The 24,043-nt window shown below is 36.9% G+C and overlaps 1 protein-coding gene across 3 annotated transcripts; it reads left to right on the forward strand.

The window, feature by feature from the left end:
• The first annotated feature begins 18,830 nt into the window (after positions 1-18,830).
• Positions 18,831-21,273, forward strand: LOC145086599 (plasmodesmata-located protein 2-like). 3 transcript variants are annotated; one of them, XM_079024416.1, is made up of 4 exons: positions 18,831-19,903; positions 20,006-20,119; positions 20,212-20,266; positions 20,907-21,273. In XM_079024416.1, exons 1-3 carry the CDS (start codon positions 19,027-19,029, stop codon positions 20,217-20,219), a joined length of 999 nt encoding a protein of 332 aa, XP_078880542.1. In that variant the 5' UTR covers positions 18,831-19,026; the 3' UTR covers positions 20,220-20,266; positions 20,907-21,273. The 3 variants fall into 3 exon arrangements, with proteins under 3 accessions (XP_078880542.1, XP_078880541.1, XP_078880540.1); XM_079024415.1 differs by having other exon boundaries at positions 20,910-21,273; XM_079024414.1 differs by lacking the exon at positions 20,907-21,273 and having other exon boundaries at positions 18,832-19,903; positions 20,212-20,420.
• The last annotated feature ends 2,770 nt before the right edge of the window (positions 21,274-24,043 follow it).

A 24,043-nucleotide genomic window follows, 5' to 3' on the forward strand; every position in this document is an offset into this window, starting at 1 on the left:
TTATGTAATCTTTAACGTACTACTAATGAGGTATTATAGCAGCCCATCTTCCATTTTGTCAAATTGTGTGTGTTTTTTTCAGTTGATGTAATTTTTAATTTGAGCAGTTGCAAATGTGATAGACCATGTTTGGTAGAGGTGGTCATGGCCAAAAGAGTCTTTAAGCCGTCCAAACCATCGGTTTTTTCTGGAGTAGGTACTTATTTTACTGAATTTTATGAGACAAAGCAGAAGAGGAACCTTGCACAAACACACGGAAGTGTGTTGGAATTTCTAGCATTTACCTTTTTACTATGTTTTTTTTCATAAAAATATGTAACCCAAATCTTCATTTTATTTGCTTAACCCACCAGGGGTAAAATCATCATTAGTGAGCTTTGTGGACATCTGCATTCTATTTTGCTCAGCAACCAGTTGAACATGCAGGAGTATAATGGTTTTTTGGAGGGAAACATGTGATGGGAATTGAGCACTACATCACTCCTATGGTGTACATGCAAACCCTAAAGCTTTGGATCTTGTTTGTCTAATGAACATGCAATAATCATCCAAAGCCATAAACCCTAGATCTAGCATATGTATATCGAAATTAACATGTAAGAATAGATCTAGATGAATACCTCTTAAAGAATGGCTTCAATATCGTGTCCTTGGAGCTTAGAGTCACAAATGTCACTCCTTTAATGGTTTACAAACACCATAAGCAAGAGGATGATATTGTAAAGAGGAGATGAACACCAAAACCATCCAAGATCTCTACCATAAGACTTAGCTACGTTTTTGGGATCCCTAGGGGTCTATTTATACCTGTGTGGGCTGCTAGGGTTTCCTGTGAAACCCTAATTCTCTACTTAGGCCTTAAGAAACCCATGGAACCTTTCTAAAAGGCCCTTGGACGAAAATCATATGGGCTTCCCATAGATTTCGTCCAACTCCCTTCCCTTTAGGAATCCATAGCCACAATGCAATTATCTTATAATTACAATATTAGTCCCCAAGTCTAATTAATTTCTTTTAGCCACATAATTAATTTGTTAATTAATTATTGTCCAATATTAATTAAACTCTATGATTTCTCTATTAATATATTATTCATTTAATATATTAATAAACCATAATTAACCTCTTTCTTCATAAATCATCCTATCTAGTTGCTTTGATGAAGGCAACCCAAAAGGACCATGCACAACCGGGTCAAATACTTACCAAATATAGTTACGGGCTTAGACGCTGATCCACCAGTCTCCTACTTGGATAAGTCTAGTAACTATAAATGCAAGTATTATTCGATTAGCAATCGTAGCTCTCAAAGACATTGTCAAACTCTGATCTTATCAGTAACCTATCCTTTAGATAAGGGATCATATATTCCTCTATTCTAGATATCGTATGAACTGATACATGGATCTTAATCATACTCTCTGTTCATGTGTTGTTTCCCGATTTCCTATATATAACGACCGACAACAGACTACAGTTGAACACATCAACTTAGTCTCGGCTTGGCCAAGTGCTTAGGGTGTCATCACTAAATCATCGAGGGGCCCACAGATATCGGTTTTATCCCACTTTGTGTAAAAGGAACAGATAAACTTCGACTCGAATCCTTGCTTGTACCTACTCATCAAATCACACACAACAATATGTTTTATAACACCAAGTTACTGGTGCATTTACTTATTATCAATGTGCAACCGACTTGCAGAATACAACTCACACATCCCGGTTTCAAGAATATAAGATATTATCGTCTCACCAATCACTCGTGATAAAATCCATGAAGCGATCTAAGTGAGCGTGGGTTTAATCCAATACTCTAATCTTATAGCAGCACTCATGAACTCTGCAGCAAACTTGTGCTATGTCCAAACACTTTAGACAATCTACAGACGGATTCATGACAGTCTTCATTCATACCTACTTCCAAAGTATGAGCGATTGTGGAGGGTTTGAATAATCTTATTATTCGGGAAGTAAAAACATGCAAAGTGAAACACAAGAAAAATACTAATCCTATATGGCCCCAAACTTTTGAGTATAAATAAAACAGCTTTTATTTAATCACCATATTGATTACTCATTATTTGTTGTTTCGGTTAATCAACTTCTTACTTGAATCATAACAACAGTTGTCCCATGCTCTTAGCATGCACACTATGTTTTCATATGGTCCTAACTTTGTGAAATAGATCAAATGAACACATTTCCAATGATGCTCATTTCACAGTTCCTAATCCTAATCAATTAGTGTGAGAATACAAAATTCTCCCCACTACTAGAATATGTTAGATTCTAACATTTTATGCAACAGTCCTTTCGTAATATCACAGCGCCAAAGTCACCAAGACTTCGCCAATGAAATTACAAAGTGCTCTATTGGAGATTGTTACAAGACAATTCCATAGTCATGAAGTCTCACATTCAAATTGCATTCCTTTGAACATCCTTCTAGCATAGAATTTTCAAACCTAGACATAGATTCTTAACGTCCAACTTCCAATACAGAAACATTTCCATATTTGTCATATGACAACTTATTCTAAATAGAATCTTATCTATTCATAATAATGCCAATATGGTCCATCTATGTCTATACTTCCCATTATCTGCAAGCGACCAATCCTTGGCGAACCTTAGATTGTCATTGACAGTTGTTTAATTATTTTAGTCAAATCCAGTTCTATTCCCTTTTTCCCTCTAAATGCCCTAGGCATTTGGAAAATTTTAGAACGGTCGAATATTATAGCATATGCAATCGATCCTATACCCGAAGCGTATGGGATACGATTCATAATGAAAAATGTAATACTTTATCCGCTTCTTTCTATAATAATGTCATAATGTTCTTATTTGTCGTGTTCTCAAAATTCGAACTATGAAGAGGGATGACGTAATCATAATCGAACTATGAGAATGCAAATAATAAATATATCCTTAACTAAATTCAATTAAAATTTCTCGATCTAAGCTTTTAGATTGGAAACAAAGTACAACATTCTCTCCCTTAATTATAGCAAAAACAACTTTTCAACCCCTGCAACTTTGAAAATTGAAACTTCTTTTTTCTATAACTAATATTGCCAACTTCCAATACTTAAAATAATAATAATCATGCTCCCACTAACATGATGATTATATTAAATGCCCTAGGCATTTGGAAAATTTTAGAACGGTCGAATATTACAACATATGCAATCGATCCTATACCCGAAGCGTATGGGATACGATTCATAATGAAAAACGTAATACTTTATCCGCTTCTTTCTATAATAATGTCATAATGTTCTTATTTGCCGTGTTCTCAAAATTCAAACTATGAAGAGGGATGACGTAATCATAATCGAACTTTGAGAATGCAAATAATAAATATATCCTTAACTAATTTCAATTAAAATTTCTCGATCTAAGCTTTTAGATTGGAAACGAAGTACAACATTCTCTCCCTTAATTATAGCAAAAATAACTTTTCAACCCGTGCAACTTTGAAAAGTGAAACTTTTTTTTCTATAATTAATATTGCCAACTTGCAATACTTAAAATAATAATAATCATGCTCCCACTAACATGATGATTATAGCATTTATACTCCCACAAACTTTGACACGTATTTAGAAAATAATTGGACTTCTAAAAGACAATACTTATTGACTTCCCAAGTTCATATTTCCAATACGATGTGCTTCGATAATCTTTTATCTAAGCTTCTTAAACTCACACACCTTTCCTTAGATAGCTCACATGTGTGTCTAAACTAATTCAGAACTTATATTACTAAGTCCCAAATGTTCAGACTAATCACCAAATCTCACAATTTGAACTATGAAGAGTGATGTTGTAATCATAATCAAATTTGAGAATGCAATTTATATAATCGCTATCTCCTTAAAATCTCTCTTAGTGAAAGCGTTTCCTCACAATCATTTTCATGAAGGAGAGAAACCTTATGACACTTAGATTTTATGGTGCACGTATAACATCCCAAGTTTAAGAATATAAGTTCGGGGTGCTGTGTGTAAATAAAGGAGTAGACTCGACGAGTAGGTGTCTTAACTCGTCGAGTCGGAGCGGGTGTTGGGCACGTGTTAAGTGACCCGACTCGCCGAGTCGGCGGCTGGACTCGACGAGTCGGTGTTGGGAAGAGAAAACCCTAAATTTTAGGGTTTGCACCTCAGCCTCTTTGTTACCCCTTGAGACTCAGTAAACCCTAAATTGTGTAAACCTCCCTTGTTGAGTGATTTGAAGCTTTGGAAGAGGATTATAGTGAAGGAAACTTGTAGATCAAGAGGCTAGCGTCAAGGAGTTCGTGTAGATCCAGAATCTACATCATCTTAGGCACACTTCTGAGGTAACAAGTCGTTACCTTGAGCTTTTCCCTTCTAGATCTATTCATGGATGATGATTTGGGGCTATTTAGCATAGTTAGGATCCATTTCGGGTTTTGGGTCTAGATCTGGGGTTGCAACTTCAGATCTAGACTTGTTTGAGTCCATGGAAGCATAACGTATTAGTCCTTTAGCATATATGTGAGTATTCTTTTCTTGAACCTTCTCTCTAGCTTGTGTTGAGCAAATACCACCGTGCATGCATGTAAAGTTGGAAACTTTACGTGTAAAACTAGCCTTAGGATTCCAGATCTATGAGTTGGAAGCAGTGGGATAGACTGAAATCGTCTGATTGGGGATGACTTAAGTGAACTCGGTAAGTCTGTTCTTGGACTCGACGAGTTGGGTCGCAAACCCTAACCCATTTGGTTATGATGCAGATCAGTGAGTTGAGTGGACTCAGTGAGTTGGACAGGCTAGGGCTTGGATTGAAGGACTCCACGAGTCATGGGGTGACTCGATTAGTCAAGTCGCAAATTGTAGGGTTTCTGAGTTCATAACTAGGCGAGTCACTAGGCTAACTCGACGAGCAGGGTCAACCAGGAAGGTTGACTTTGAACAGGACTTTGACTTTGACCAAGATTTGACCAGTTTGACTTCCAAGGGTATTCTGGTAATTTGGGAACTCATAGATATGGTTTCATCAAAGTGTTAGGTGGTGGAGTTCGTGGCCGTGAACGGAGGATTTGATCTTATCTCTTCAGTTCGGCATTGCAAGGTGAGTTATCCTAACTATACTCAAGGGTCTAAGGCACCAAGTTCGGCCCTTTAATTTGTTATTTGAGATAGTTACTATTGTGATATGATAGCTCGGTATCTTGTTAAATAGGATGGTAGCATGCTAGTACAATCTGTTAGATTAGTATCCTGGTAGATTAGATGTGGTTATGCTAGTGACCTATAGTAGGTCTGACTGTCTTTATGCTGGTAGGAGATTACCTTTTATATGTGCACATGATCAATTGATAGTGGAGGGTATTCCATCCCGAGGATGATAGAGGCCTAGTATGTTGTTTTGGGTAGAATGTTATATGATTATATGATATAGGTGCACATGTTTGTTTGATAGTATGTGGGCAATCCAACCCGATGGTTGTGGGCCGAGAGTATTCCAGCCCGAGGATGATTGGACTCGTAGTATGTTGGCATTACAACCCGATGGTTGAGGGCCTGGGGTATTCCATCCCGATGGATGATTGGACACATAGTAGTTATTGTATGTGTAGGAGTGTGGGCATTCCAACCCGATGGTTGTGGGCCGGGAGTATTCCATCCCGAGGATGATTGGACTCGTATTATGTTGGCATTCCAACCTGATGGTTGAGGGCCAGGGCTATTCCAACCCGATGGTTGACTGGACCCGTTGTATGTTGTTCGTTGGTGTATGTCTATGGTTGCATGTGTATGGGTATTTTGGGGGTAACTCACTAAGCTTTCAGGATTACAGTTTCAGTTTATTGTTTCAGGTACATCAAGAGATTATGGCAAGGCAAAGGTGTGATCGTACCGATCCTCACTTTTATGATGTTGTTTCTGGGATAGTCTGATAATAAACTATTTGGAAACCTTTTTGCAATAACTAGTGGAATTGGGTTGTTTTCGAAAAGTTTAAATTGGTTTGAAAATTTTTGGATGTTACAAGTTGGTATCAGAGCCTTGGTTTGAGTGAATTGGAGGAATATTCGTGTGAATCTAGTCTCAAATCAAGGCAAGTTTTTAAAATGATTTCTAAAAAGGGTTTTCTAAATATGTAAAAGAGGATGCAGGGTGTACGATCAGCTGGAGCCAGAAAGTAGACCCCAAAATACAATACAGTTATTTTATTTTGTGATATGATAGAACAACATGCTAATACTAGGCTAGGGATCTTCAGGAATTGCATGATAGAATTTCCTGATTACATGATGCCTACTAGCCTAGGGTTCTCTTTATATGGAATTGACATCATTACTGTAGTTATTTAGTGTATGCATCACGGTTATACATAACTAACATCTTATAGCCTGAGAATGTTTGATTTGGCCTTATGTTCTGTTCTTGTCTGATTGGGAGCTTAGGGTAGGATTGGATATTCGAAAGTCTATAGGGTCCAACGTTATGTATGACTAGCATACACTAGTGTTGCAGGGTTGGTGGAAGTTTCATTGATGGGTGGGTTGTGGGACCAGTAGGCCGGTTATGAGATATTTAGCACTCCTCTAGGAGTAAGGATGGAGCGCTCGCTATGTCTGCGTATGTTGTTAGGGTGTTGTGATGATACTTGAGACAAATATGGGTATGTGTGGAAGGTAGTATGGGACCATACTACTGAAAGCACATGACCCATACGCGTATCAAGGAAGTCACAACCCATAGGGTTTTGGTTTGGAGTTAGTTTTCGGGCTGTAATGAGGAATGTCTAATGTCCTTTTTGGATGTATTTCAGTATGGTGGTTACGAGACGCTCCGGGGCGGGATCAGGATCAGGATAGGGTGGTCAGGATGGATCAGCACCACCTGAGGTCAGTGGTCAGATGAGGACGGATGAGTTGGATGACAGGATTCGTGAGATCCTGCATGATGAGGTTGCTGCTATGTTCCGGGCTCAGTTACCGGAAATGTTTAGGGGTATCAAGACCGCCATGGTTGAGTACTTTGATGAGTGATATGCAGCTCTTGTAGAGACGGTTGTCGTGGAATCTACAATGGCTATAGAAGCGGCATGGGGAGGAGTCGGTCGGGGGTTTCAGTAACAAGACTTCGATAATAAGAAGCCCCCTACTTTCGACGGGGTCCAGGACCCAATTGATGCTATGAGATGGTTGTCGGACGTGGATGGATGTTTCTTCACGTGTTCATGCCCTAGTGATCATAGGGTGAGGTGTGCTCTTAACCTGTTGAGGCTCGGGGCAAAGGATTGGTGGAGATTCAATATAGGATCATACTCTGACGCGCAGTGGGCTGCGGTTACATGGGATCAGTTCCGGGACATGTTCAGTACTCATTATGTTCCACGGGTTGAGCGGGAGAGGTTGGCTCAGGAGTTTTTAAAGCTGAAGCAGGATTTAGAGTCGGTAACGGAGATCACCAGGATGTTCATGGAGAGGGCGATGTTTTACCCTGAGTTTGCTTCGGAGCAGGCTCATATGACCCGGTATCTAAGTATGCTCAAGAGGGATATCAGGTAGTTCGTGTCCATGCAGAGATGTGACACCTTGTTGGAGCTGTAGGAGGCCGCCAGGTGGTGCGAGTTAGAAATCTAGCTCCAGTTGAGGGAGCAGAGGCAGGCCCCGGTGCAGTCTCAGCCTGCGCTGAAACAGTTGAGGGCCACTGATTATCGACAGGGAAGTCATAGGAGTCGCACTTGTGGGAAGTGCGGCAAGGTGCATGATGGAGGTTGTCAGTCTTCTTCTGGGTGCCACAAGTGTGGCAAGGAGGGTCACATAGTTAGGGACTGCAGACAATAGACTCCAGTTTCCATAGTCCGACTTTGTTATCATTGCGATCAGGTGGGCCATATGAAGGCCCAGTGTCCTCTTTTGGCTGCCAGGCCAGTGCAGGCCCCAACCCCAACCACTTTGAGACTTACTGACGGGGGTTAGGGCAGAGCAGAGCCTTCGAAGGCTCAAGGACATGCTTATCAGCTTATGGCCGAGGAGACCGGGACAGCGCCAGAGCTGACGGCCGATATGTCTTTTCTCCTATCTTTAGTTCATATTTGTATTATGAGTTTCCATTTCTTTCTACGTAAGTTATTAGGGAATAGGAGTTGCTAGGGAGGATTTATTGTTAGGGGATCATAGATGGTAGGCTCCAGTGGCACATTCAAGAGGAAGAGATAAGATAGAAAATCGCCATATCAGGACGAGCAACCGTGATTCAGGGATTCAGAAATCATCAGCAGGAACTTGAGTACTTTGAAGTTCGTTGCCTCGGATAGGGGTCGCGTACCAGTTTCGCCGCCAGTAGATAATAGTTAGTGCTTTAACTGGGGGAGAATTGGAAATTCTCAGATGAGGCGTTTGCGTTGGAAGACACTACCTGATGCAGTTGGATGGTGGTTACTAGAGTGGAGTAAGAAGATGGCCCAGTTATGCTGAAGACTCTGTATGAATGGTAGATCTATATGCAGGTATGGAATATACTGCTATGCTAATAGCAATCAGTGGGTCTGTCTTCGAGTGATGAATATGTTAAGGAAGTGTGATGAGGACTCTGTATAGGTTTATCAGTTGTGTGTTCAGGTTCTGAGTATATGTGTTATGGAATGGCATCGTGATCTATAAGTGGATAGTGTAGAGAGGAGTTTCGATGTTGTGGCAATGACTGATGCTGCAAGGTCGAGGGTTAAGCCTCCTTGGAGGTGAAGGAGGTGAGTATCTCCAGAATGGAGTTTTGGACAGACTCGGAAGCAACCCAGACCTATGTTGAGGACCAAGTTAGGGTATTCCAGTCATGGGTCATGGGCGTAGAGATCGTGATAGTTATGTTCCCTGCTGTAGTGTGTTTGGGATAAACATATTGTTGAGGTTTAGGTGAGTTGTACTCGGTTGTGTCAAATCAGAGGGGTTGAAGGGATGCAAGGATAGATCCTTGCTTTCCAGGTATGATTGTAGACTTGGGTTAATTATGTAGTGGTATTCCAATCTAGGGAATTCCATCATAAGGATGACTGGACCCTATGATTGATTGGACCTGATGTGTTTGGTATTCCAACCCGAAGGTTGATTGGGCCAAACATGCATAAGAATACGAGGGTATACCATCCTAGGGATGACTAGACCCGCCGTAGGCATACCTGGTATTCTAGCCCGAGGCTGATTGGGCCAGGTATGATTATTTATGCGATATAGCTGGTTGTTCATGAAAGTTGCTCGGAAGCTGAAGAATGTGTCACCCTGTCAGCAAGGGAAGGGACTAGATTCAGGAAGGGATCAGGATGAGTTTCCAATATTGCAAGTTACCTGGGTTATCACCAGTTTTGGAAAGGAAAGATAGATTAGTACTATGAGAGAGAGCCCGGTGAATTATAGTGGTATCCAACTTTCGCAAGTCATGAAAGTGTGTGCATGACAGGAAGGTGGAAGTATCATCGGGTGATACTTAGATTAATGTGTGCGGACGTTAATCAGAAGAGGTCGGTGGACGGTTTGGAGTGTTAGGCAAGGATCCTACACAGGAAGGAGTTGCCATAAAAAAGACGCGATAGTAGTACCTGAAGAGAATTGGGTTGGTTTGGGGAGATCAGGGCTACAATGTAGGAGTGTTATCCAAAATCGTGTGTTGCAGCAGGCTTCGAGGACGAAGCATAATTTAAGTGGGGGAGAATTGTAACATCCCAAGTTCAAGAATATATGTTCGGGTTGTTGTGTGTAAATAAAGGATTAGACTCGACGAGTAGGTGTCTTAACTCGTCGAGTTGGAGCGGGTGTTGGGCACGTTTTAAGTGACCCGACTCGCCGAGTCAGCGGCGAGACTCGATGACTCGGTGCTGGGAAGAGAAAACCCTAAATTTTAGGGCTTGCACCCTATTTAAAGGACTTTATGTCCTCACCTCAGCCTCTTTGTTACCCCTTGAGAGTCAGTAAACCCTAAATCGTGTAAACCTCCATTGTTGAGTGATTTGAAGCTTTGGAAGAGGATTATAGTGAAGGAAACTTGTAGATCAAGAGGCTAGCATCAAGGAGTTCATGTAGAACCAGAATCTACTTCATCTTGGGCACATTTCTGAGGTAACAATTCATTACCTTGAGCTTTTCCCTTCTAGATCTATTCATGGATGATGATTTGGGGCTATTTAGCATAGTTAGGATCCATTTCGGGTTTTGGGTCTAGATCTGGGGTTGCAACTTCAGATCTAGACTTGTTTGAGTCCATGGAAGCATAAAGTTGGAAACTTTTTGTGTAAAACTAGCCTTATGAGTCCAGATTTATGAGTTGTAAGCAATGGGATGGACTGAAATCGTCTGATTGTGGATGACTTAAATGAACTCGTCGAGTCTGTTCTTGGACTCGACGAGTTGGGTCGCAAACCCTAACCCATCTGTTTATGATGCGGATCAATGAGTTGAGTGGACTCAGTGAATTGGACAGGCTAGGGCTCAGATTGAAGGACTCGACGAGTCATGGGGTGACTCGGCGAGCCGAGTCGCAAATTGTGGGATTTCTGAGTTCATAGCTCGGCAAGTCACTAGGCTGACTCGACGAGTAGGATCAACCAGGAAGGTTGACTTTGACCAGGACGTTGACTTTGACCAAGAGTTTACCAGTGTAACTTCCAAGGGTATTCTGGTAATTTGGGCACTCATAGATATGGTTTCATCAAAGTGTTAGGTGGTGGCGTTCGTGGCCGTAAACAGAGGATTTGATCTTATCTCTTCAGTTCGGCATTGCAAGGTGAGTTATCCTCACTATACTCAAGGGTCTAAGGCACCAAGTCTGGCCCTTTGATTTGTTATTTGAGATATTTACTATTGTGATATGATAGCTCGGTATCTTGGTAGATAGGATGATAGCATGCTAGTACGATCGATTAGATTAGTATCCTGGTAGATCAGATGTGGTTATGCTAGTGACCTATAGTAGGTTTGACTGTCTGTATGATGTTAGGAGATTACCTGTTATATATGCACATGATCAATTGGTAGTGGAGGGTATTCCATCCCGAGGATGATAGAGCCCTAGTATGTTGTTTTGGGTAGACTGTTATATGATTATCTGATAGAGGTGCACATGTTTGTTTGATAATATGTGGGAAATCCAACCCGATGGTTGTGGGCCAAGAGTATTCCATCCCGAGGATGATTGGACTCATAGTTGGTGGGCACTCCAACCCGATGGTTGTGGGCCGAGAGTATTCAATCCCGAGGATGATTGGACTCGTAGTATGTTGGCATTCCAACCCGATGGTTGAGGGCCTGGGGTATTCCATCCTGATGGATGATTGGACACATAGTAGTTATTGTATGTATAGGAGTGTGGGCATTCCAACCCGATGGTTGTGGGTCGGGATTATTCCATCCCGAGGATGATTAGACTCGTAGTATGTTGGCATTCCAACCCGATGGTTGAGGGCCAGGGGTATTCCAACCCGATGGTTGACTGGACCCATTTTATGTTGTTCATTGTTGTATGTTTATGGTTGCATGTGTACGGGTATTTTGGGGGTAACTCAGTAAGCTTTCGGGATTACAGTTTCAGTTTATTGTTTCAGGTACATCAGGAGATCGTGGCAAGGAAAAGGCGTGATCGTACCACTCCTCACTTTTATGATGTTGTTTCTGGGATACTCTGATAATAAACTATTTGGAAACCTTTTATTAATAACTAATGGAATTGGGTTGTTTTCGAAAAGTTTAAATTGGTTTTAAAATTTTTGGATGTTACAGCATGTGTTCCTATCCGTGCAAATTTTTCATAACCATACTCATAAGATAATGTTTGTGACAAATCCAAACTCTTATGGACAGAACTTGTTCATTCTTAATTTCTTTCCATCAAGGGTCCCACCATTACTTGCACGTTATTTAGCAGCTCACCTATGCCAGTCAATGTACTTTCATTGAACAAGGTGTTTGCCCTTATACAGTCAATTGAGAACTCATAGAACTCATATGCATAAGTAACTTTACTGGAATGGCATAGAAATAAAATTTTGTCAACACGATAGGTTACAAACTTCAAGTCGTGCTCTAGTGTTTAATAGGTTTACTTCTTGATTTGTTCTTGAAACTTTTCAATCTCTTTAGACTCCCACTGACCTCTTGACATATTAGATTCTCTTATCAAGAAACATTTCTTGACAAAACAAATATCCAAGAGTTAGTGTGTGTCTATATCAAGACAAAACCTAAACGCAATTTGGTACTAGTTGGTCTTTGTCTTATTCAAGACATCACAACTTACCAAAATGTTCAAGTGTAAGAACATTTCTTTTTAAGATTATGTCACTCAAGTTACAATCCTGGAGTATGACTCTAAGACTTGATTTTGGAACGAAGTACGATATATCTTATTGACTTAACCACTACAACAATTCTCCATTCCTCTTCTTAGCCAAACTAGTGCACTAAGGTGTCCTTAGAGGATGAATTGTAATATGGTTCCTACGATTACCAAGACGATCATAAAACACGATACAAAATTACTCTCCCCTCTTCTTATATTGGAGAAACCTTTTATCTTTCTGCTTTCATTGATTCTACTTATTCGTTCTGCCATTCATTGAAACTTTTCAATGATTCAGAATTACACTTAATCTTGTAAGTATAACCACATTTACTAGACTTTTAGTTAATCATGACGAATAATGTTATTGTTATTTATGGTGGACTTGACTAGTGCACAACATCATGTGCTAGTTCCTTTAGTCCTTCACTTGACTCACATACTTATGTGAACAAGGAATTAGTCTTAATTACCTAAGTACCAAGATTTCCATACATCACACAATACAAGTTGTATGATTCCAAGTTTATGTCCAATTGAAACTTGGGCGATAAGAATCTTTCCTTATTTAGAAAATTATGACACTACCATAAATAACATAACTAAGAATCACATCCATTTTAACATTGATAATAATAGAAATACACAAACATCAATTTTTCATACATGTTATTGCAAGGATAAATAAATAAGACAAAATCAAAATTTATTTTATTGCAAAAAAATTTGTCCTTACAACGCAACTCAATTGAAAAACTATGCTATTACATTTCTTAGCAATTTATCCTAACTCTAAAGTAGCAGCTCAAAATCCGATCTTCGAATCCATGCGATCGAAATCCATTTCGTCACGATCAGATTCAGCACGCTTCTTCCTTTAAGCTTCCTCTCTTTTCTTCAATCCTACAAAACATCAAAAATGCAATCTTATCACATAATGTATCAAGAATAAAAAACTATAAACTTGTAGAGTTAGTTAATGGATTTTACCTGAAGTAGAGTCATATGTCTTGACTCTCCTATCTCTTAGATCTCTCAGGTAGACAGGACAACTTCGTCTCCAATGCCCCTTCTCTTGGCAATAAAAGCAAATTGACTCTTTTGGAACAGCACACGGAACTACTTCAGACTTTTCCTTTCTCTTGTGATCAAACTTTTCAACCATGGCATGCCTTTCGTTGTCATTGCCTATGTCCATGGAGGTTTGGAAGGCAGATCCACCAATCAACTTTGCTTCTCCAGTGCGCCAAATCATTGCTGATTCAGCAGCAACAAGCAAATAGGTGAGATCGATGAGAGTCACGTCGTGATCTATCATATAGTACTCTCTTACGAACTCACTATATGAGTCAGGAAGTGATTGAAGAACCCAGTCAACAGCCATCTTCTCACAGACAATGACTCCCAACATTCTTAACCTATAAATATGTGACTTCATCTCTAAGACGTGTGCGCACACTGACTTTCCTTCTTCATGTTTACTTGCCAAAAGGGCTTGAGTGAGCTTGAACTTTTCAAGCCTTTGAACTTGTGGGTTAGGGAGACCAATAGGAGGAGGTGGAGGAAGTGAAGCATGATCTCTTGTTCCTCGATCGAATCGTGGAATATCATCTTCATGTGGAAAGCGTGTTCCAAGGGATTTGGGAAGACCATAGTTGTCATACTTTGACATCTACAAAATAAGAGAAAATTCAAGTTAGTCGATTGATTGAGTCCTTAATAAAGCACCCAAATAAGATATTAAGGGTAGGAGCCAACACAAGATTCTACAACTTGGAAGAGGGATGCCGTAATCCAAATTATAGAACATTTGAAGGTAAGGGAATGATGATTCACTAATTTTCCCACCATGAAAAACAAAAAAAAAATAAGTTTTAAATGTATTGAAAACTCCTAGATCCTTTGAGATTCATTGAACTTTTCAATGGCATGTTTAAATCTCGATATGCCCCTCGATTTGTGACTGTGATGCCGAGGATCACAAAACAGGGTGTGAATAACCATGCAAACTTACATGGTGCCCCCAATGTTACAGTCACCTATTCGATGTGCCAGTTAACCACACACGCTCCACTGAACTATGACAAACATTGAGTCACCCTTCGCTACCTTTGCTTAGAACCTATTTAGTGTGTCGATTAATCACACACGCTCCACTAACTTCTTAGCAAGGGTACAAAGTGTAATTTCATGGAATTGCATCAAATTCACTTTTGCCTAAAGTAACTAAGATTTGGGAATTTTGTAAAACATTTAGTTACTTCATAATTCATTATACATTTAATGGAAAGGGTTTGCCATATCCTACCCATTTGGCTAACAACCATCCACCAATCAAGGAAGCGGTAGGTGAGAGTGGACACCCATTAAATGGCCATTTTATAGACCATAACTTTATACCCCCTCATAGATCGGCTTCGTGAATGAGGCTTAATAACGGTAAGACTAGCATTTAAGTTATACATATATAATATTAGACCTTTTTAATTTTATATATAGTATAAGGGTGTATTTTACACTTTGAAATTACTATGTGGTCTAATTTAACAAATTACACTTTTAATTTAATTAAATGTAAACCATTTCACTATGGATTTTTTAACTTTCTTTTTAATTATACACTTAATTAATTTAATAAAACCATAAGGGTGTAATTTGAACTTTTTCAAAAATTAGGGTTTTAGAATTTAACATTTTAAAATCAAACTTTTAATTAAAATTTAAATTCCAAAACTTGAAGGCAAGTTTTGAAACCTTTCAAAACAATTAGGTTTAACTATTTAATTTTCAAAACTAAAACTTTTAAGTTCAAATTTAAACTGTAAAACTTAAAGGTGTAAATTGAAACTTTTCAATGTAACTAGGTTAAATATTTGACTTATAATAATCCTATATTATCCATCTTTAACCAAACCATCAATTTTGATGAAGATAATCATTCCAAACTTAAAAAATCAAATTTAGGCAAGAAAAACGAGTTTTGGCAATTATCCTCAACAAAATCTGGCAGAAAAATCGAAAATCCCGGCAACAGAACTGAAAACTCGTCGAGTTGGGCTTCTAAACTCGTCCAGTTCACCCAACTCGTCGAGTTCATATAGAACTTGTCGAGTTCATGCTCCAGACAGCAACAATTTTTGATTTCCTAATCTTTTACAGTTCACAATTGCATCAATTCATTATACAAACAGCCTAGTCTCTTATACCACTGATGGGAATTGGGCACTACATCATTCTTATGGTGTACATGCAAACCCTAAAGCTTTGGATCTAGTTTGTCTAATGAACATGCAATAATCATCCAAAGCCATAAACCCTAGATCTAGCATATGTATATCGAAATTAACATGTAGGAATAGATCTAGATGAATACCTCTTATAGAATGACTTGAATCTTGTGTCCTTGGAGCTTAGAGTCACAAATGTCACTCTTCTAATGGTTTACAAACACCATAAGCAAGAGGATGATATTGGAAAGAGGAGAGGAACACCAAAACCGTCCAAGATCTTTACCATAAGACTTAGCCACGTTTTTGGGATCCCTAGGGGTCTCTTTATACTTGTGTGGGCTGCTAGGGTTTCCTGTGAAACCCTAATTCTCTGCTTATGCCTTAAGCAACCCATGGAACCTTTCTAGAAGGCCCTTGGACGAAAATCATATGGGCTTCCCATAGATTTCGTCCAACTCCCTTCCCTTTAGGAATCCATAGCCCATAATGCAATTATCTTATAATTACAATATTAGTCCCCAAGTCTAATTAATTTCTTTTAGCCACAAAATTAATTTCTTAGTTAATTCTTGTCCAATATTAATTAAACTCTATGATTTCTCTATTATTATATTATTCATATAATATATTAATAAACCATAATTAACATATGTCTTCATAAATCATCCTATCTAGTTGCTTTTATGAAGGCAACCCAAAAGGACCATGCACAACCAGGTCAAATACTTACCAAATATAGTTACGGATTTAGACACTAATCCAACAACATGTTGATAAACTGCATAGATGGTTGAAATATTGATAAGGTAACACACTGTTACCACTCAACTCTCATATTTGTTGATTTATGGCCCTTTTGTTTTTTTTGTTTATGGGTTTGTCATTTACTGTCCATTTCTATTGCTTAATTATCTTACATATGTAAATTCTTTTTGTAGGGATGCATTTATTATCTAACCAAGAAGATTACTAAAATACCCCATGGGTAAAGATGTTTCTCTTTTAGTAATGTGGTATTCATTTTGAATGCAACGCATGTTGTTCAAAAAATGAAAACTAGCATACCCTCTCCCATTACCAAGCTTTATTTTGAAGAAAAAAAAGGCAAATTGAATAAAAATGTGACTATAAGTGGTGTCAAAAAAAAGTTCATCGTATTTGAAATCTTTGCTTAAACATTATTCAAAATGCTTATTTCAAAAGCTTAAATGTTTCAATTCTTAATAAGTTCACAAGGACAAAAAGCGACTACATGCGTCGCTCAATAAAACGCTTTAGTTTTATAGAGCTAAGTTCACAAGGAAAAAAGCGACTACATGCGTCGCTCAACAAAAAATTTATAATGTGTTTAGGAGTCGAATTTGAGGAGCATGATTATTTTTACATGTCAAATTAGGATTGTTAAATGTGTTATTTGTGCTACATACTATTGTAGACCATTTAGAGGAGCAAGTAACATCGTTTTATGTCATTTGGCATGCTTATATCGTTGAATATCCTTTGAATTGCTTATATGTAGAATTATATAGTGCATCGCATTAATGTTTAAATTTATCTCTTAGTTGAAAATATGTTTTAATAAGTTATTAATTTCATACAAAATTAGTCATTCAAATATTTATTAAAAACCTTCCAAAACTGGTATATACTAATCTTGCTAGAAAATTATATGAACTTCATACATTATATTTTTCTTTAGAAAGTTGGATTTAGTTAAAATTATGTTACGAAATTGTTGTTTAACTACATAGAGTAAGACGTATCTTTTTGTTTTAAATTTGTTAATTAAATTGTATTTTCCGTTAAAAGTTTGAGAAATCAGTTTTATAATTAAAATAATTACTATTTAGGATAATATCTCAAAAATATTTAATTTGACGTGTAAATCATGAATTTTTTTCCCACACTATTTTTATTACACAAAGTATAAAAAGTTCGTTATTTTGTACACATTTTCTATACGATCTTCACCTCTTTAATAAATAAATTTATAAAAGAAACACTAATTATAAAAGAAAGTTAGCAAACTTTTAAAAAAAAATTAGGTCAAAATTTGATGGTGTATTACACTTTAATATAAATGTATAAATAAGTGTTTAAAAAACAATTTATATAGTTGGCTAAATTTTATTAAATTTTATATTAATATAAGTTTATTAATAAAATACATATAAAAGACTAAATATACATAAATGAAGGTTTTTAACATTTTAGCCATATTATATATATATATATATATATATATATATATATATATATATATATATATATATATATATGTATATGGCTTTGGTTTATAATTTGATTATTTATATATTTTTATAGTCAAACCCTTATACGTAAAGATTTTGCAAAAAGTTAAATGTCATTTTTACTGTTATTATTCGGTTAAATATATTTGAAGCCGAAACAGACAACCAATGTTTTCTTTTGTGGATATGTTGTGCATTCTTTGAAATACGATATGTATTGGAAATAATCACAACCCACTGAATAACTAATCACAACTCGCTAAGAAATTTATCATTGAATGGAAACTTGCGACTGTTTCATCCGGATGGAAAACAATTCACTCATGGTTTAAGATTCCGATAAATCCAGAAAATCAGTCAATATACAATATCAAATGTGGTGTATAAAGAAGTGTTGCAAGATTAATAATGTAAAATGAATCATGTGTTCCTAAATATTCATAAAAAAAAAATCAACTCTTCATTTTTTATTTTTATTGATTTCATATTTGCTACCATAACTCTTATTGATATATGTTTAGATGTATAGAATTATTTGTGCAAAAATCAAAAATGATAAATCGGGGTAACCGAGAGCTAGGTTGAATACCATTAATTGTTTCCAACCAGTTCCGTTTCAGTTTTTCGGTTAAAAAAATCATATTGAATGATACTTAGAGGTCTGCGTCATGACTACATTTCCTGAGTAACATAAGAGTTATTTGAAAATTATTTGTCGAAAAAAAATGGAACTTTTCTACGCTTAGGAAATTATTTTCTGAAAACAAAATGCAATCTTTCTCTGCTAGAATGATTCTTACTGATAACTATTTAGATGTAGAAAATTATTTGTGCAAAATAATTTGTCGCCTCTAGAAACTAATTTCTAAAAAAACAATTTACGGTTGATATATATATATATATATATATATATATATATATATATATATATATATATATATATATATATATATATATATATATATATATATATATATATATATATATATAATTCTCACATGACATGCACTTGTTTTTTCTGAAATAGTGCTACCCTTGTTAAAGTTGATACGCCTACCCTATGCACATCCAATATCCTCATAAAGTTTAAATTTATGCCAAGCCCAAAACCTAAAATTTTACTTCAAGAATAAAAAAACCATCACTTTTTCAAACATCCACCTCTCAAACTCTCTCAAATCTTTCCCAAATTCCCATACACATGACGATTTAGTCCACCCAAAAACCATCTCAAATATGTGTTCTCAGCTACCCATAATACCCTTCTCCTTGTTCTTGTTCTTATTTCCCATCATCATTCAAGTGGTTAAATCTGCACCAGATAACACCAATTTAGTATACAAAGGATGTGCAAAGCAATCTTTACAAGATCCCAATGGCGTTTACTCCTCTGCCCTTTCCGCCATTTTTGGGACTCTGATTCAACAGTCTTCAAAAGCAATGTTCTTCAAAACGACAAGTGGCAGTGGTCAAGCATCAATCACCGGTCTTTTTCAATGTAGAGGCGATCTAACGAATCTCGATTGTTATAACTGTGTGAGCAGACTTCCAATCTTGATGGACAAGCTCTGTGGGAAGACAGTTGCTGCAAGACTCCAGCTTTTGGGTTGTTATATGCTTTATGAAGTCGCCGGATTCTCTCAAATCTCTGGAATGGAATTGCTTTACAAGACGTGTGGGGAAACAAACGCTGGTGGAATTGGGTTTGAAGAGAAGAGGGATTCTGCTTTGGGAAGTTTGGAAAGTGGGATTGGGAGTGGAAACGGTGGATTTTATACGACGAATTATGAATCGATTTATGTTTTGGGGCAATGTGAAGGTGATTTAGGAAGTTCTGATTGTGGAGATTGTGTTAAAACCGCTGTTCAGAGATCTCAAGTTGAATGTGGAAGCTCCATTTCTGGACAAGTTTATCTTCATAAATGCTTCATTAGTTACAGTTATTACCCTAATGGAATCCCAAATCCCAAGAAATCATCGTCTTCATCTTCATCGTCGTCGTCGTCATCATCATCGTCTTCTTCATATTCTTCATCGTCTTCATCGCCTTCTTCATCATCATCTTCGTCTTCTTCATATTCTTCACCATATTCTTCTTCCTCATCGTCATCAGGTATGATTGGTTATGTGATTAACTGATTAACTTATTATCATCGTCTTTTAAATCTAATGATTTTGATTGAAATTTGGTGAATTTTTTGATTTGGGTTTGTAGATACTGGATCAAATACAGGAAAAACTGTAGCGATATTCTTTGGAGGGGCAGCAGGAGTTGGATTCTTGGTGATATGTTTATTGTTTGCTAAAAATCTAGCAAAGAAACATGATGGTGAGTGAAGTAAACTTGAATTAAAGAATTTATTTATTTATTTACTTTTTTTTATTCTAGTTTATTAATGAAAATATATGATTTTGGATCAGATTATTGAAAGGAGGATATAGGAGTTGTTCAAAGAACAAAGATCAAAATTTTGAGGTGGGTTTCTTTCTTTGGTCTTTTTCAAATCCATGTGGCAAAGGGGTTTTTGGAGGTGTAATATTTGGAAAAAAAAAATGAAGGTTTGTGAATTGTGAAAAAGATGAAAGAAAGATGTAATATTTAATTTATGTTGTCATATGTTTGTTTATTCTTTCCTACTCTTTCTTGGATGATTAAATCATACCTATAAGAATATTACGTGGAAAAATAAGGTATATGCAGTATGCACATGTTTGAGACCCAAATTAACCTTTTTATTATAAAACCATGTTCATTTTGAATATAAGCAAGAAAGAAAGAAAAACATTATTTTGTTGGTGAATATTAGGGCCGATTTTTTAAACGAAAAAATAATTCGAAACTTTAAACGGTTAGTGGTATTCGATCCGATTATTGGTTCATTGTTTACTCTTTAATTGGTCTTCAGTTATTCTAGTTTTCTTAAACCGGTTACATCTCTAAATAATATGATAGAATTTTCTCAAATCACTTTCAAGATGATAAATGCAAAAAGTTCGGATGAAAGTATGAAGCTATATAAATTAATGAAGTTAAGTTCTTATTTTTATAAATACCAAGTTTTACTTTGGGAATACCTTTTTATGGTTATGTTCAATCTCATCCTTTTGACTTGTAGCAGGTGACAACGACTATCACATGCGAATAAAGTATGTCGACTCCAATCTCAGATAATAATTCGTATTGTTTCAACAATATAGTTTTTTTTTCTTAATGGGAAAAAAATGTTTTAGGTAAAATAGGTTGGATCATGTTTTGTGACATATCATAATAATTATTACAAAACTTTTCACCGAGTCATAAGAATCTCACATCTCACAACAATGAATACGTAAAGAAGCCACGGAGTCACGGACAAGTATAAAATCTTCAGGCAAGTTTTGCGGGATGTGCTTTTCCAAAAAGTAAATACTCTCAAACATATATTGGAAAGGGTTGGCATTCCTGTAATCCTGTCATATTTATGATAAAACTAATCAAGTGTATTTTACTTTTGTTTTATTATTATTATTATTATTATTATTATTATTATTATTATTATTATTATTATTATTATAATTATTATTATTATTAGTATTGATTTTGATATTAATAGTATTTTTTAACACCTAAATTTTATAAAAAAAAAAAAAACACCACTAGAAAAAGCTAGCAAGAAAAAACAATTACATAGAGTCATACATATTTTTCAACCACTAAAACCAAGAAATTTCAGGTATTCCTGTTACAAAACCAATTGAAAACATATATAACAATACTTTAAAAAATATGATTCTTTCGCATCTTTAAAGTTTAAAACACGACACTATTATGATATTGTCACAACACCTAGATAATCATGATACAAATAACCTCTACCACTTTTTCTTTTTCTTCGTTAACTTCATTACCTCAATCCAAAGTAACGACTCCGACACATTATTGAACAACAAAAACGGAAGATCCAACCACTTGAGAACCTTATTCCATATCTGATTAGTTACTTCACATTTCACAAACACATGACTACAATCTTTACTTTGAAGAGAGCACATAGGACATAACATAGAATGAATATTTATGCCTCTGATCACCAAGTTCTCTTTAGTCGGTAACCTATCACGAAGAATTTGCCAAATAAGCACATTGGGCTTTATAAGAACCAATCTACACCCTCTAGTTTGGACTTTATCTTCCTACAAAATAAAATAGTCAATATGTCTTCTGATATTACTTACATCAACACTCCAATTCGCACCAATTTCCCATTCCCATTTATATGGACAATTACTAAGATGTGCTTGGTTCAATAAACCCATAAGATCCGCCAATTGAGAATTCGTACCTTCTCCTTCACGAAAAGGACGATGCCAAGAAAAAACCACCTCTCATATACCCACTTATCATCAACACAACACTCCTTATTCAAATCTAAGGCATATAATGTAACATTCGTAATTTGGTAAATCTCCTTTTAGCCCCTTATTGCAAAATGTCTATCTTTTTGGTCCCTAGCTAGTACGCGGGGCGTACTCTATTAGTACGCTTAGCGTACTAGCTCATGTCCGGACGCAGGATTCACCCACGTACGCCCAACGTACGTGGAAGTACGTTGGGCGTATGCTAAGCAGGGGCAAACCCTAATTTTTAGGGTTTGTGCCATATTTAAGCAACTTATGTTGCCTTGGTTGTATCCTTTGGTCAATCTCCAGTCCCTAATACCTTAAGATCGAAATCCTAGCCTTCCTTAGTGTGTTTTTGAGCTTTGGAAGTGATTTTTATGTTGTTTTGGTGTGCATTGAAGAAGGTGGTTCTTAGCAACCAAGCTTTGGTTGGACTTGAAGTTGTAGATCCAGAATCTTCATCAAGTTTGCTAGCTCTAGAAGGTATAAATTCCTTATCTTGGAACCTCTTTGTGTTAGTTTGAGATTAAGGCTTGTTTTTTTAGTTTATTATTGTCTTCTGGTTCTCTTTAGGAGTTTGAGTCCCTCCATGGGCTAGGATGCCAGATCTTAGCCTCTATGATGTTCCTTGTGTAAAAAGGTCCCATCTTGATGAAGCATATTTGGTCCATGCATGAGTTTGAGCCCTTATTATGGGTCTTAATGGACAAAATTGGGTTTTAGGGTTCGATTAAGTCATGCAAGATGATAAAGTTGCCAACTTTATCCATTGATGCCTTGAAATGAAGTAGATCTGAGTTTTTGACATTAAGAGCTTAAGTGGTTAGGATATAGTTAGCCAAATGAGACTTTAGCCAGTACGTGGGGCGTAACCCCTAGTATGTTGTGTGTACTAGGTCAGCTCCCAATTCCGAGTCAACACTCGTATGTCGTGCATACAAGGAGTACGTCAAGCATACTCGGTACAGTGGGCTTCTCCGTTTGGGCCTTTGGACTCGAGACTATTTTGGACTTTTAGGGTGTGGGCCTTGTTAGGCCATTGGACTTCCGACTTTGGGTCATAGATGGATATTGGGCCTTCCTTGGGATTAGGTCCATAATGATTTTTGGGCCCAAATTGGAAGTTGGACTATAATGGGCCTTGTGATGCCATTTAAGGAATTTAGGCCTTTTGAGTAGTTGGGTTGGGCCTTGGTTTTGGGCCATGTAAAGAAAAGGGCAAAATGGTCTTTTACCCTAGAAATTGGTTAAGTAGCTTAGATTCTTTAATATGGGTCGAGAGCCAGTTATTAATTGGATATTATTTGATGATGATAGCACGGGGATTTTCTGGACCAGCAGACCGAGCTTTATTTGAGAGATTTAGCAGCTAGATGTGCGTTGCCTCACTGTGTTTAGCGGGTCGAAGGCACCAATGTCATCCCATAGTTTTTATATGTTAGGAGGCTAGTTGGTTGTGTGACTCTTGCATGTGTTATGTGCTTATATGTTTACCGGGCAGGGCCCGATGACTATCTTGTATGATATTTATCTTTGTGATTATTACATTTATTTATATGTTATATGTTTATATATATATATATATATATATATATATATATATATATATATATATATCGGGTGGGGCCTAATGTCAGGCAGGGCCTGATGACTAACATATATGTTTAACGAGCGAAGCCCCGTGTCGGGCAGGGCCCATTATATTTTTTATATGTATGGTATGTGGTATTTTAGGGAACTCACTAAGCTCTGTGTTTACAGTTTTCAGTTTATGTTTTCAGGTACTTCTTGTTTAAAAGGGAAGAGTCCGGTATGATTGCATTGCACACACTATCTCGTTCTGTATTTTATATCACTTTGATGTATTGGGATG

The sequence above is a fragment of the Lactuca serriola genome, chromosome 2 (genome assembly GCF_051521515.1).
Source record: "Lactuca serriola cultivar US96UC23 chromosome 2, Lser_US96UC23_V15, whole genome shotgun sequence".
Lineage (NCBI taxonomy): Eukaryota > Viridiplantae > Streptophyta > Magnoliopsida > Asterales > Asteraceae > Lactuca > Lactuca serriola.